At 46.7% G+C, this 15563-nt stretch overlaps 1 protein-coding gene across 1 annotated transcript in view; it reads left to right on the top strand.

Moving 5' to 3' along the window:
* Positions 1-15563, top strand: part of grik2 (glutamate receptor, ionotropic, kainate 2) — a 278259-nt gene that overhangs the window by 179228 nt on the left and 83468 nt on the right. Inside the window, exon 10 of the mRNA XM_061673582.1 lies at positions 9739-9945. Within this exon, the coding sequence (XP_061529566.1) occupies positions 9739-9945 (207 nt within the window). The remainder of the gene's footprint in view (positions 1-9738; positions 9946-15563) is intronic.

Raw genomic sequence — 15563 nt, 5'->3', positions numbered from 1 at the left:
TATCCATTCTCAAAGTTATTTGTCACTAATTGCTTAAATAAAATATGTAAAATCTGTCCAAAGTGCAACAAAAAGGAATGCTTATACCAGATAACTAGCAACCCTTTATTGCTCAGTGACTTTTTTTTTTTTTTTTTTTTTTGTCAGTGTCTTTATGTCTTCAAAGTGTTCTCTGTCAATCGACTATCTGTTGTCATACTACAGCGGCTCCAACTACCGGAGACAAATTCCTTGTGTGTTTTTTGGACATACTTGGCAAATAAAGATGATTCTGATTCTGATCCAGAGCAGCCAGCATGGAGGCGTGGACCATCACATCATAGCCAAAATGTGTTCTCTTTGGGATATACTTCCAATACATGGAGTGGTAAAGCTACAATTTCAAAAGAAATGGAACATGTGAGTTATGCATCCTACCCGAACGTTTTGATCAAATAGAATAATTTAAAAAAGCGCAAATAAATACCTCTCATGTTGTTGTGTGCACACACGTGGTGAGGTGGTCCAGGTCTTTCAAAAGCCGCTTGTCTGTCACAATCTTCACCATTGCGCTGTGTGCTTCAGTCCCAGGCTTCAACCACAACTTCTTCCTCTGGGTCTCCTCATCAAGAGGCTCATGGACGCAGCAGTGTTAGTGTCTGTTCCCTGGCCACTCATGTCTGTTGGTCACATGGTGTATCACTGACACCCACTTCTCTTTCAGCAGCACGGCATCCTCCTCGCAGGTCTGGGCACTCCACCATAGGTGGTTCATGATAGATGCTATCCATGCACCCAGGTCCTCACACCCCTCTCTCTTGGCCTCTGCTCTCAGTTTCTTGGATACACCTTTTGCCACGGGTCAAATTCATGGACCTTTTCAGGATTATTCACCCTAATCTCTTTATCAGTTTAGGGATGTCTGTCCGTGTCAATATATGCCCCTATGTGTCAGTGAATATGGTCTAGACTTGCACATCATTTTCTTCAATATTTTTGAGAACCTCTTTCAATCCATGTAATTCCATTGCATTGGAGTTTGAAACTTGGGTGACACTCACAACTTTGAAGTCCACAACCTTATTGCTCTGTGTGTCCAAGAATGTGTAAGTGAATCACACCTGCCGTCACCAAAGAGCACCACTTTTTGGGATTTCAAGTCATTTAGGACTGCATTTTGCTTGTTGATCCAGGTTTTCTTGATGGTGGGAACCACTTTTTTTTTTTGTCTCAGTGCAGCGTATGTGTCTTCACTTATTGATTTCAAGTTCATATTACTGCAAAACCTCTCAAACTTAGCAAAATGAATGCCACTGAAAAAACAGATACTGTTAGAAGCAGGTTTTCCGGCCACCTTAGTCCCACTGAGAGTTGGCTGAGACTGCCAGCAGTAAGTGCAGCTGTTGGCGCAGGTACTGTCAAGTGTCAGCTGAGATCCTTCATTCGCTACTTCTTGTATGTCTTCTTGAGCAATAAGAGAACCACATTTTACACAACGCACAAGGCCGTTTAAGCTCCTTCTGAGGAAAGATAGCCGTCGTTTATACCCAGATACACCAGTGAGTTCTCTCGTGAGCTGGGGGCGATAAAAGGCTTTGAAATAATCAGAATCAGAATCATCTTTATTTGCCAAGTATGTCCAAAACACACAAGGAATTTGTCTCCGGTAGTTGGAGCCGCTCTAGTTCAACAGACAGTCAATTTACAGAACACTTTGGAGACATAAAGACATTGACAAAAAACAATTGTGCAAAAAGATGCAGAGTCCTCTAGCACTTAGAGCAGTTCGAATGACTAATATTGCAATAGTCCGGTGCAATGATCATTGTGCAAAGGGCGCTGAGACTTCAAGGAGTGTATGCGGTTTAAAGTGACGAGTAGTGCGATCATCTGGGACAATGTTGGTTGTGCAAATGTTGCAGATACTCCTCAATCAGTGTGCAAATGGAGCAGATGCTACTCTGGCATGAGTGGCCAGTATATGCAAATAGTGCAGCATGGCGAGACAACTACAGTGAGTGCACGAGTAATACGTAATTGGCCCCACAGAAATGTGACAACGAACTCAAGTCAAAAAATTGCCAGCATGTTGAAATGGAATTGTAGGTTAGGTGTTTAAGAAGTTGATCACAAGAGGGAAGAAGCTGTTGGAATGTCTACTAGTTCTAGTTTGCACTGATCAGGTAGCGCCTACCTGAGGGAAGGAGCTGGAAGAGCTGGTGACCGGGGTGCGGAGGGTCCGAGAGGATTTTGCACGCCCTTGTCTTAGTACGTGCAAGTCCTCAATGGTGGGTAGGGGGGTACCGACAATCCTTTCAGCAGTTTTGATTGTGCGTTGCAGTTGGAGTTTGTCCTTTTTTGGAGCAGCACCAAACCAGACTGTGATGGAAGAACACAGGGCTGATTCGATGACCGCTGTGTAGAACTGTCCCAGCAGCTCCGGTGGCAGACCGTGCTTTCTCAGAAGCCGCAGGAAGTACATCCTCTGCTGGGCCTTTTTGAGGACTGAGTTGATGTTGGTCGCCCACTTCAGGTCCTGAGAGACTGTAATTCGCAGGAACTTGAAGGTCTCGACGGTTGACACAAGGCAGCTGGACAACGTGAGGGGCAGCTGTGGCGAAGGATGCCTCCTGAAGTCCATGATCATCTCTACAGTCTTGAGCGTGTTCAGCTCCAGGTTGTGTCAGCCGCACCTCAGCTCCAGCCGCTCCGCTTCATGTCGATATGCAGACTCGTCACCGTCCTTGATGAGGCCGATGACAGTGGTGTCATCTGCAAACTTCAGGAGTTTGAGAGTCGGGTTCGCTGAGGTGCAGTGGTTCGTGTAGAGAGAGAAGAACAGGGGAGAGAGGACACAACCTTGGGGTGCCCCAGTGCTGATGCTGCGTGTGGATGAGGTGGCCTCCCCCAGCCTGACCTGCTGTGCCCTGCCCGTCAGAAAGCTGTAAATCCACTGGCAGATGGCAGGTGAGACGCTGAGCTGGAGAAGTTTGGATGAAAGGAGTTCAGGGATGATGGTGTTGAACGCCAATGAGCCAAAATCACACGAGCGCAATGCATGCGACTAGTTTCTTCATACAGGAGGCGTCTTGAAGCTGTCATTGGAAACAAAGGCTTTTGTACAAAGTATTACATAAATACCAGTTGGCGTGTTCAATACTTTTTCCCTGTGTCATTTCACATTATTAAATACAACTTAATTTCTGAGTTTTTTTATTCTACTTTCTTTGCATGAATGGATTATTGGGTTGTTTGGTGAAATTTTAATGTCAATAGCACCTTTGGAAATATATTTAATGAGAAAAATGTTCACGTCAAAAATCCCGTATTTTCACGACCATAAAGCGCACTTAATAGTCGTACATTTTCTCAAAAATAGACGGGGCGCCTTATAATGCGGCGCGCCTTATTTGTGCACCAAGTTCCAAAATCTATAAATGTTGTGTGATGAGTGCTCCGCTTCACTGACTGGGAGTATTTCCTGCCGAGACGCTGCTTATACAGAGGAAAAGCGGACGTGGCTGAGGACAGCATGCGGACGTAAAGGGGGACGGCTGCGTGAAGGAGGACGCTAAAGCCACGCCCCCAGTAGGTATATAGTGCCGAGGTGTGCATTGTGCAAAACAATATCGGTTTGGCTACTGACCCCCGAAAATGGCACCTACGAAGAGACACGCTTACGAAGCACAGTTTAAACTGCAAGCTATCAGTTAGGCGGAGGAACATGGAATCGAGCAGCCGCGATTCAAGATCAACGAATCCATGGTTCGCAAGTGGATGAAGCAGGAAAACGAGCTTCGCCAAGTCAAGAAGACGAAGCTGAGTTTCCGCAGAAAAAAAATGAAAAACAAAACACGGAAACAAGGCGAGGTGGCCCGAGTGGGAAGACCAACTCGAGCAATGGATTAATGAGCAAAGAACAGCCGGGAGAAGCGTCTCAAGTCGCCATTCAACTCTAGCATGTGCAGCAAGTGAGGAAGCTTGCCAACATTCCGGGAGGCTTGACTAAGGAACTCCAACCGCTGGACATCCGTGTTAACAGGGCGTTCAAAGAGAAGTTGCGAGCGGCGTGGATGCGATGAATGACAGATGGTGAACACAGTTTTATTAAAACGAGGAGGCAGCTACAATTTGTGAATGGATTGCGGATGATTTGGCTAACGTGTCTGCTTGCACTGTTGCTCGTGCTTACGTAAAAGCCGGCATCATTTCTGAGGAGCCGCACGGCAACAAGACTGACCTGGCGTGTTTGATTGAGAACTTTCCCAGCTTTTCATTTGGGATGCAGAAGATGAGGACTTTGATGGATTTGTGGATGAGGATTGATTAAAAAATAACGTGAGTACATTGTTCAATACTACAATAAAGTCCAACCGTACTCAATTTTGCTCCCGCTGCCTTTTTAAAAACATTGTTATAGCGTGCATGCATGCTACCCTATGTTTTAAGCTAGCGTATATTTTACCATACCTGCGCCCAATAATACAGTGCGCCTTATGTATGTGTTAAATACAGAAATAGACCCCGTAACTGAGACTGTGCCTTTTAATGCGGTGCGCCCAATGGTCGTGAAAATACAATATTTCTGCCGCTGTGACTGCGTGTGTGTGTGTGTATTTGTATGCACACACAAACACACACGCACACACCAAATTAGGATTTGGACCTTTCGCTGCATTATCTTGGTAAGTTTACTAGTCTGCACAAGAAGCCTCACCTGTCTGTTGGACCTCTTTTGTGTACTCTGTTCTACTGGAAGCTTCCATCAAGCTACTGTTTGCTGTCTGCTGGCGTACTATCATCTGTGGACCAACGCTAAATCACTTCTCCGCTAGCATGGCACGACTAACATACTGCGCTCAAAAACTCCAGAACATGGGCTTCCGCTCCCCTCCCAGCTGCCTCGTCAACGTCAGTTCTCTTGGGCTCCTCCATTGTCTTTGCTACATTCACAGAGTAACTCAATACAAAGTTTATTTCCATGGGCATGCTATAACTGGCTCCTCTTGATGCAGAGGAGCACCAACTTGATTCTGACCCCCTCCTGGATGACTGAAGTTTTCACCCTATCTCTAAGGGAGAGTCCGGACACCCTGCAAAGGAAACTCATTTCGGCCGTTCAAATCCGCGATCTTGTTGTTTTGGTCACGACCCACAGCTCATGACCATCGGTGATGGTAGGAATTTAGATCGATGGCTAAATTGAGAGCTTCGCCATTGGGTTCAGCTCCTTCTTTACCACAACAGACCAATACGGAGTCCGCATCACTACAGTCGCTGCACTGATCCACCTATAGATCTTCCACTCCATTCTTCCCTCACTCCTGAACAAAACGCCGAGATTGTTGTACTCCTTCACTTCGGACAGGATCTCCTCCTCTACCTGGAGAGGGCACACCACCCTTTTCTGACTGAGGACCATGGTCTCAGATTTGGAGGTTCTGATTTCCATTCCAGCCACTACACACATGGCTACGAACCGCTCCAGCGAGAGTTGAAGATCACATCCAACTCTCACTGGAAACATATTTGACTTACTGCCGGAAATACAGACCAAACTCTGACACCAGTCGTACAGGAACTGAAGAGCCCTTATCAGGGGGTCCAGTACCCCATATTCCCAGAGCACCCTCCACAGAACTCCCCAAGGGACACGGTCAAATGCCTTTTCCAAGTTCACAAAACACATGTCGACTGTTTGGGCAAACTCCTATGCACCCTCCAGAACCCTGCTGACGGTTGAGGAGTGTGATCTCCCCGTAGTTGGAACACACCCTGTGATACCCCTTCTTAAAAAGGGGACCACCACCCCAGTCTGCCAATCCAGAGGCACTGTCCCCGATGTCCATGCAATGTTGCAGAGGCATGTCAACAAGGTACAGCCCCACAACATCCAGAGCCTTGAGGAACCACTTGCCACTGAGGAGCTTTTTAACCACCTCAGTGACCTCAACCCCGGAGATAGGAGTGCCCACCTCAAAGCCCCCAGACTCTGCTTCCTCATAGGAAGGGATGTTGATAGAATTGAGGAGGCCTTGGAAGTATTCGGCCCACCAAATCACAATGTCCCGAGTTGAGGTCAGCAGCTCCTTATTTCCACTAGACACAGTGTTGATAGTGCACTCCTTCCCCTTCCTTAGACGTCAGATGGTGGACCAGAATTTCCTCGAAGCCACCCGGAAGTCTTTCTCCATGGCCTCGCCGACTACCAAAGCTGCGTTCTGCCTGGCTAGCTGGTACCCATCAGCTGCCTCCGGAGTCCAACAAGCCAGAAATGCACTAATAGGGCTCCTTCTTTTGCTTGACGGTGTCTCTTACTGCTGATGTTCACCAACGGGTTTGGGGATTGCTGTCACGACAGGCACCAACTTCCTTACGGCCTCAGCTGTGGTCGGCCGCCTCAACAATGGAAGCGTGGAACATGGTCCACTCAGACTCAATGTCCCCCACCTCCCCTGGGACATGCGCGAAGTTCTGCCAGAGCTGGGAGTTGAAACTGCTTCTGACAGGGGACTGTGCATGATGTTCCCAACAGTCCTCCACCACGATCAGGTGTTGGCTCCAGGAGAGGCATTTTTATTTATATTTGAATGTATCTTATTTTTATTCATTTCATTGTTTCTATTTATTTGTATCTATATATTAACAGATTTTATATTATCTTTTTGTTTTGAGGTGTTTCAAACTGTATCGATCTATTTTTTTCACACCAACACTTTTGGGCTAAGTTGGGCAAATTGGGTTCTTGCATTGCCTAGTGCTTCTCTTTTTTGTTATTACTGTTGTTATTGGTTTTATATGATAGACGATCATGATGTTTGTCTTTGTGTTCTCTCTGGCTGTCAAAGCACTTTGTGAACATGCTTTTATAGGTTCTATATCCATCCATCCGTCCATCTATTTTCTACCCGTTATCAAGGTCTGGTCGCGGGGGCAGTAGCTTTAGCAGGGACGCCCAGACTTTCCTCTCCCCAGCCACTTCATCCAGCTCTTCCAGTGGAATCCCGAGGCGTTCCCAGGCCAGCTGAGAGACATAGTCTCTCCAGCGTGTCCTGGGTCGTCCCCGGGGGCTCCTTCCGGTGGGACACCACACCAGGGAGCCGTCAGGGAGGCATCCGAATCAGATGCCCCAGCCACCTTATCTGGCTCCTCTCAATGTGGAGGAGCAGCGGCTCTACTCTGAGATCCTCCCGGATGACCGAGCTTCTCACCCTATCTCTAAGGGAGAGCCCGGACACCCTGCGGCGAGAGCCCGCCTCAGACAACCCAGACTCTGCTTCCTCATGGGAAGACGTGTCGGTGGAGTTGAGGAGGTCTTCGAAGTATTCTCCCCACCGACTCACAACATCGCGAGTCAAGGTCAGCGGCGACCCATGCCCACTATACATAGTGTTGATGGTGCACTGCTTCCCCCTCCTGAGACGCCAGATGGTGGACCAGAATTTCCTCGAAGCCGTCCGGACGTCTTTCTCCTTGGCCTCACCGAACTCCTCTGTTGCCCGGGTTTTTGCTTCAGCGACCACCAAAGCTGCATTTCACTTAGCCAGCCGGTACCCATCAAGTGCCTCAGGAGTCCCACAGGGCAAAAAGGTCCGATAGGACTCCTTCTTCAGCTTGACAGCACCCCTCCCCGTTGGTGTCCACCAACGGCTTCGGGGATTGCCGCCACGACAGGCACCGACCAGCCACAGCTCCGGTCGGCCGCCTCAGCAATGGAGGCGCAGAACATGGTCCACTGGGACTCTATGTCTTCCGCCTGTCCCGGAACATGAGCAAAGTTCTGTGGGAGATGGGAGTTGAAACTCCTTCTGACGGGGGATTCTGCCAGACGTTCCCAGCAGACCCTCACAATACGTTTGGCCCTGCCACGTCGGACCGGCATCTTCCCCCACCATCGGAGCCAACTCACCACCAGGTGGTGATCAGTTGACAGCTCCGCCCCTCTCTTCACCCGAGTGTCCAAGACATGCGGCCGCAAGTCCGATGACACGACCACAAAGTCGATTGTCGAACTGCGACCGAGGGTGTCCTGGTGCCAAGTGCACCTGTGGACAGCTTTATGCTTTAACATGGTGTTTGTTATGGACATTCTGTGATGAGCACAGAAGTTCAATAACAAAACATCGCTTGGGTTCTGATCGGAGGGGCCGTTCCTCCCAATCACGCCCTTCCAGGTTTCACTGCCATTGCCCATGTGAGCATTGAAGTCCCCCAGCAGAATGATGGATTCCCCAGCAGGCACACCCTCCAAGGACTCCAAAGAGGTTGGGTACTCTGAAATGCTGTTTGGTGCATAGGCATAAACAACAGTCAGGACCCGTCCCCCCACCCGAAGGCAGAAGGAGGCTACCCTCTCATCCACTGGGGTGAACCCCAATGTACAGGCGCCGAGCCAGGGGGCAATAAGTATACCCACACCTGCTCTGTGCCTCTAACCGTGGGCAACTCCAGGGTGGAAGAGAGTCCAACCGCTCTTGAGAGGACTGGTACCAGAGCCCAAGCCGTGTGTGGAGGAGAGCCCGACTGTATGTAGTCAGAACTTCTCGACCTCACACACCAGCTCGGGCTCCTTCCCTCCCAGAGAGGTGACATTCCACGTACCGAGAGCCAGCTTCTGTAGCCGGGGATCGGATCCCCAATGTCCCCGCCTTCGGCCACCACCCAGCTCGCACTGCACCCGACCCCTATGGCCCCTCCCACAGGTGGTGAGCCCATGGAAAGGGGGACCCACATTAACCTTTCAGGCTGCAGGCCCGGTGCTATATAAAATAAGTTATTCTTTATTATTATAGACTGACCTTTCACTCCTTTGCCGACAAAAACCTGCTCTGCATCAGCATATACCCAACTTAGATGACATTCAACTTGCTCAAACTCAAGACAGACAAGATGGAGCTCATGGTTGTGGCCCATGAGGTGCTGCTTAGTAAGGTTGGAGACATACCCATTAACATCAATGACTGCTCCATCGCCCTTCTAAAGTCTCAAGCCTCAGGATTATTCTGGCCTCTAAAATATCATTCAGATCCAACATAGATTCCATCACCAAGTCAGTTCGATCTTAAAAACATTTCCAGATTATCACTCACTGACTTGTCCCTGAGACCCTCATCCAGCCACAAAATCACTTCTTGTATGGACGACTGACCAATAAATCCCTGACCTTCTCCAGCCCTATACCCCTATCCGTGAACTGCACTCATCTGACTCTGGCCTGCTCCCCATCCCAAAGATCAAATTCTAGATGTCTGGTGAAGTGTCTGGAGCGTGATGCAGCCCCAACCTCAGTGTCCTTGGGTCCCTTGAAAGTATTATCGTTGTTGTTGTAGTTTTAGACTATTGTTTAAAATGATCAAAATACGAGAAATAGTGAAATATCATTCCATTTGTACAATCTTTTTGAGTCACAGTGAGTCACTTCAATGAGCCAATTCATGTGGTTTAATCATCTATTACAAACGAACGGCCTCCGTCTGATAGATAAAAAGAAAATACTACTGTATGTGTTGGTCCAGATAAAATAATAATGAGGAAAAGTATGTAGGGTATTTCAGTATTTGTTATTTTGACCTCATTTGGCCAAGCACTCATTATATTTACATTATATTTACACATTCTTTACACATTAAACCAATGGCTGTTTTTAGCTATGTGGTCCTTTATGTCATACAGGTACAATACACAGACGCTCCAATTGCGATGAGTTGGTATGAGATGCCAAGCCATGCATTGACTTATCCTTTGTCCCATATTTCACAGGAGGAGCCATATGTGATGTTTAAGAAGTCTGATAAGCCTCTGTATGGGAATAACCGCTTTGAGGGATACTGCATCGACCTGCTGAGAGAGCTCGCCAACATCTTGGGCTTTACCTATGAAATCCGCTTAGTGGAAGATGGAAAATATGGTGCCCAGGAAGAAAATACAGGCCAGTGGAATGGCATGGTGAAGGAATTAATTGACCATGTAAGTCTCACCCATTTTTTTTTTTGCCCCCAACCAATGTTATACAATTTAAAAATTGTCTTTGGTTAAAGGACCTTATTGGAAAAACAACATTGAATGGAGATATTCTTTAGTTTTGAATAGGGTTGCACAGAGTTGGAAATCTCCAAGGGAAGTTTAGCAGAGGAATTTCCAGAAGTATAATTAAATTGTTCGTATTCAGTTGGACAATCTCAAAGATTGTTCATTTTTCATTTTCTGAGCCGCTTATCCTCACAAGGGTTTCCGGGAGTGCTGGAGCCTATCCCAGGTATCTTCGGGCAGGAGGCGGGGTACACCCTGAACTGGTTGCCAGCCAATCGCAGGGCACACATAAGCAAACTGCCATTTGCACTCACATTCACACCTACGGACAATGTAGAGTCTTCAATTAACCTACCATGCATGTTTTTGGGATGTGGGAGGAAACCGGAGTACCCGGAGAAAACCCACACAGGCACGGGGAGAACATGCAAACTCCACACAGACGGGGCCGGGGATTGAACCCCGGTCCTCAGAACGGTGAAGCCGACGCTCTCACCAGTCGTCCACTGTGCCGCATCGCCAAGATAATTAATGAAAATTAATGGGAGTTAACTGTAAAATGCAGTCCTATGGGGGGCACAAGTCAGTGCAAACTGTAGGCCGGTCCCAAGCCCGGATAAATGCAGAGGGTTATGTCAGGAAGGGCATCCGGCTTAAAACCTTGCCAAACAAATATGAGCGTTCATCCAAAGAATTCCATACCGGATCGGTCGTGGCCCGGGTTAACAAAGTCCGCCACCGGCGCCGTCAACCTGCAGGGCGCCATTGGAAATTCAGCTACTGTGGGTTGAAGTCAAAGAGGAGGTGGAAAGCGGGTTCTTCGGCAGAAAGAGAAGAGGAAAACACAGAGCCTAAAACTGAATGTGGGGACTTTGAATGTTGGGACTATGACAGGAAAATCTCGGGAGTTGGTTGACATGATGATTAGGAGAAAGGTTGATATATTGTGTGTCCAGGAGGCCAGGTGGAAAGGCAGTAAGGCTAGAAGTTTAGGGGCAGGGTTTAAATTATTTTACCATGGTGTAGATGGGAAGAGAAATGGAGTCGCGGTTATTTGAAAAGAAAATTTGGCTAAGAATTTCTTGGAGGTGAAAAGAGTATCAGACCAAGTGATGAGGCTGAAATTTGAAATTGATGGTGTTATGTGTAATGTGATTAGTGGCTATGCCCCACAGGTAGGATGTGACCTCAAGGTGAAAGAGAAATTCTGGAAGGAGCTTCGATGATGGAGTTCTGAGCATCCCAGACAGAGTCGTAATTGGTGCAGATTGTAATGGACATGTTGGTGAAGGTAATAGGGGTGATGAAGAAGTGATGGGTCAGTCCGGCATCCAGGAAAGGAACCTGGAGGGACAGATGGTGGTAGACTTTGCAACAAGGATGCAAATGGCTGTAGTGAACACTTTTTTCCAGAAGAGGCACGAACATAGGGTGACCTACAAGAGCGGAGGTAGAAGCACACAGGTGGATTACATTTTGTGCAGACAAATGTAATCAGAAAAGGATCTATACAGGCTGGCCAGACAGAGGGATAGAGATGGGAAGGATGTGCAGCAGGTTAGGGTGATTAAGGATAGAGATGGAAATATGTTGACTGGTGCCACCAGTGTGCTTGCTAGATGGAAAGAATACTTTGAGGAGTTGATGAATGAGGAAAATGATAGAGAAGGGAGAGTAGAAGAGGCAAGTGTGGTGGACCAGGAAGTGGCAATGATTAGTAAGGGGGAAGTTAGGAAGGCATTAAATAGAATGAAAAATGGAAAGGCAGTTGGTCCTGATGACATTCCTGTGGAGGTATGGAAGTATCGAGGAGAGGTGGCTGTGGAGTTTTTGACCAGCTTGTTCAATAGAATTCTAGTGCGTGAGAAGATGCCTGAGGAATGGAGGAAAAGTGTACTGGTGCCCATTTTTAAGAACAAAGGTGATGTGCAGAGCTGTGGCAACTATAGAGGAATAAAGTTGATGAGCCACACAATGAAGTTATGGGAAAGAGTAGTGGAGGCTCGACTCAGGACAGAAGTGAGTATTTGCGAGCAACAGTATGGTTTCATGCCTAGAAAGAGTACCACAGATGCATTATTTGCCTTGAGGATGTTGATGGAAAAGTACAGAGAAGGTCAGAAGGAGCTACATTGTTTCTTTGTAGATCTAGAGAAAGCCTATGACAGAGTACCCAGAGAGGAACTGTGGTACTGCATGCGGAAGTCTGGAGTGGCAGAGAAGTATGTTAGAATAATACAGGACATGTACGAGAGCAGCAGAACAGCGGTGAGATGTGCTGTCTGTGTGACAGAAGAATTTAAGGTGGACATGGGACTGCATCAGGGATCAGCCCTGAGCCCCTTCTTTTTTGCAGTGGTGATGGATGATGTTAGACTGGAATCCCCTTGGACCATGATGTTTGCAGATGACATTGTGATCTGCAGTGAAAGCAGGGAGCAGCTGGAGGAACAGTTAGAAAGATGGAGGCATGCACTGGAAAGAAGAGGAATGAAGATGAGCCGAAGTAAGACTTAATATATGTGCATCAATGAGAGGGGTGGTGGGGGAAGAGCGAGGCTACAGGGAGAAGAGATAGCAAGGGTGGAGGACTTTAAATACTTGGGGTCAACCGTCCAGAGCAATGGTGAGTGTGGTCAGGAAGTGAAGAAACGGGTTCAAGCAGGTTGGAACGGGTGGAGGAAGGTGTCAGGTGTGTTATGTGACAGAAGAGTCTCTGCTAGGATGAAGGGCAAAGTTTATAAAACAGGAGTGAGGCAGCCATGATGTATGGATTAGAGACAATGGCACTGAAGATACAACAGGAAGCAGAGCTGGAGGTGGCGGAAATGAAGATGTTGAGGTTCGCTCTTGGAGTGACCAGGTTGGATAAAATTAGAAATGAGCTCATCAGAGGGACAGCCAAGGTTCGATGTTTTGGAGACAAAGTTAGAGAGCGCAGACTTCAATGGTTTGGACACGTCCAGAGGAGAAATAGTGACTATATTGGAAGAAGGATGATGAGGATGGAGCTGCCAGACAAGAGAGCTCGAGGAAGACCAAAGATAAGGTTGATGGATGTCGTGAGGGAAGACATGATGGCAGTTGGTGTTCGAGAGGAGGATGCAGGAGATAGGCTTACATGGGAAAGGATGACTCGCTGTGGCGACCCCTAACGGGACAAGCCGAAAGGAAAAGAAGAATGGGAGTTAACTGTAACATAGAGTAATTCATACCAACTGTATCATGTACAAACATGATATAAATATGTTCACGATCAGGTCAGGCCAAGCAACAGCAGTTCCGTGTGCTGAGTCACTGATTTGCACAACTGTCATCGCCCCCAAAGAACATTGGCATAGTCTTCTGTACAGACTGGAGACAGATTTAACGGTCTCTTCACAGAAAGTCTTTAATGTGCATGGCATCAAAGTTTGCCACTAAAGTTTTTATTTGACTTACCACTAAAATTCCAAGCATATCGTCAAAAAGATTATTTTCTTCAATTTACAGTTTACTGCAATTAACATATCATTAAGGGAGCCAGCAATTCATATTTAGAGCGACTGACAGTTCATTTGAATTGGACAGTGTGATTGACAGTGTTATTGAAATTGATGTCCTCAATGCACCTATTTATGTTTACTTTTACTGGTACAAGTTTCACCTATTTAATGTGGAAACTTGTAATCTGTTCTTTCAAATTAAAGTAGACATACTGTACCTTAATGAGCAACATTTTTAACCCACTTTACAACCTCATGCCAGTGACCCACTGCTCACTGTACCCTGGGAGAGTATAGATGATACATTGGTGTCGCTTGAGCTCACCTAAGTTTCCCATCCATGGGATAGATGAATAGCAGCTAAATAATGGAGCGAACAAACATGTACCTTTCTGTAAAAACACAATATTTTACAAATATGGTGTGAATATACTGGATATCTATGTACAGTATGTGTATACTCATTTGTAACTCTAAAACAAATGAGTCTTGTTCCCTCATCAAAGAATGCCAGTATTGTCCAACCAAGTCGAAACAGTGAGATTTTAGTTGATCTTCTTTGAGAATCAGTAAAAACATTCCATGTTGCATTGCCAGGAGAGACAAAGGAATAAAAGGTAACTGGTAGCTACTGTATGTATTAGCGAGTACAGTGATGCAACGAGAGCATAGATCCTGTCATGAGTAGTTTCCCCTGTAGACCCTATTAAAACAAACACAATCTGCTCGCAGTACCGGTAATTGTTACCTACAACATCCCAGTTTAGAGAAACTGCACAGATAGAAAAATAGCAGCCAATGCACAGTCTACAGTCAATAACTGACCCATTAGAAGTAGCACTCATTAGGTGTCAAGTACTTCTTAACTCGGACCTCTGCTTGATCAATACACTGTTTAAGTTGTGTGTGTCATAGAAGCTGTAGAATCGAGGCATGACAAACCCAAATGCATAAACAAACAAAAAAACAAGGCCTCGTTCAGGCCGGACAACTCAAAACAGTTCCACAAAAATCAAAATCATCAAAAAGAATAGTCCAAATAAGCAGTCTCAAATTTAACCCTTTACCACCCTTTGCCAACCCATCCTGTGCTAGCCACACCTCCTGTGGTGTCTCTACAGAGCAAGTTGACTCACATTGCCCAGTACAAGCCCCCCCGCCCCCAACCCCCCAGTTTCTGTTGGAAAGGTAGAAATGGTGGCTACTGCAGGCCCCTGTTATGGCTCCGCACAAGCTCAATCCCCTGCTCCGGCAACTCAAGGCCCCACTCACCTGTTCCTATCCCCCCTGGGCAACCGAGCCAAACCAGTCCTCCTCCGATCCCTCCGATTCCTGTGTCCAGTGTTGCACCACCTATGAGCACCCGCTGACTCCTGTGCTCCAGAAGCATAGGGTTGGATGCTAGCCTTGATCTGCAGTGGAGCCGAAATAGGAGCCTGGGCCTTGAGAAGCTGGGGAGCCGGAGCAAGAGTCTCAAGCTCCCACAGAGCCACAACAGGGGCAAGTTGTGAAATACACATTTCACAAGTTTGTAGTACAGTAACTTAACAGTAATGTTCTTCACCAATACTTGCAACAGGAAAGTTGTTGTTGCCTGAGATGATTAAAATGAATAATATGGGCTCATGGCTCACAGTGAATCTATTCTACGTATTAAAAGACTGTGCACTGTCAACACGAAGTAGGAAACTGCTATTTTATCCTAAAATTACTACATTAAGTTACTTTAACCATGATGCATGAATACCTGATTATCACGACAGTGGTCTTCCTAACATCACCCAAGGAGTCAGTACTGGACACTCTAGCCTCGGCACCTAATCATGATAGCCTGATAGCCTAAATGCTCACAAATGTATTTGGTCTCGAGTACTCCCTGTGGTATACCGATAAATGGTTCTTCTACATTCGATGTATTTTTCCAAACAATCCTCACCATTTTATATTGCTTGATAATACATACGTACATTGATGAAGTGAATTGAGCTTAAATGAAACAATGCATTCCGCAGCTTTAGTATAAGGTAAGGGGTAGGGCAAAAGTTTTTTTTTTTTTATTTCAACCAGAGT

Source organism: Phycodurus eques, chromosome 4 (genome assembly GCF_024500275.1).
Source record: "Phycodurus eques isolate BA_2022a chromosome 4, UOR_Pequ_1.1, whole genome shotgun sequence".
Taxonomy (NCBI): domain Eukaryota; kingdom Metazoa; phylum Chordata; class Actinopteri; order Syngnathiformes; family Syngnathidae; genus Phycodurus; species Phycodurus eques.
The sequence above is the reverse complement of the archived record's forward strand: the minus strand, read 5'-3'. Positions and strand labels throughout refer to the sequence as shown.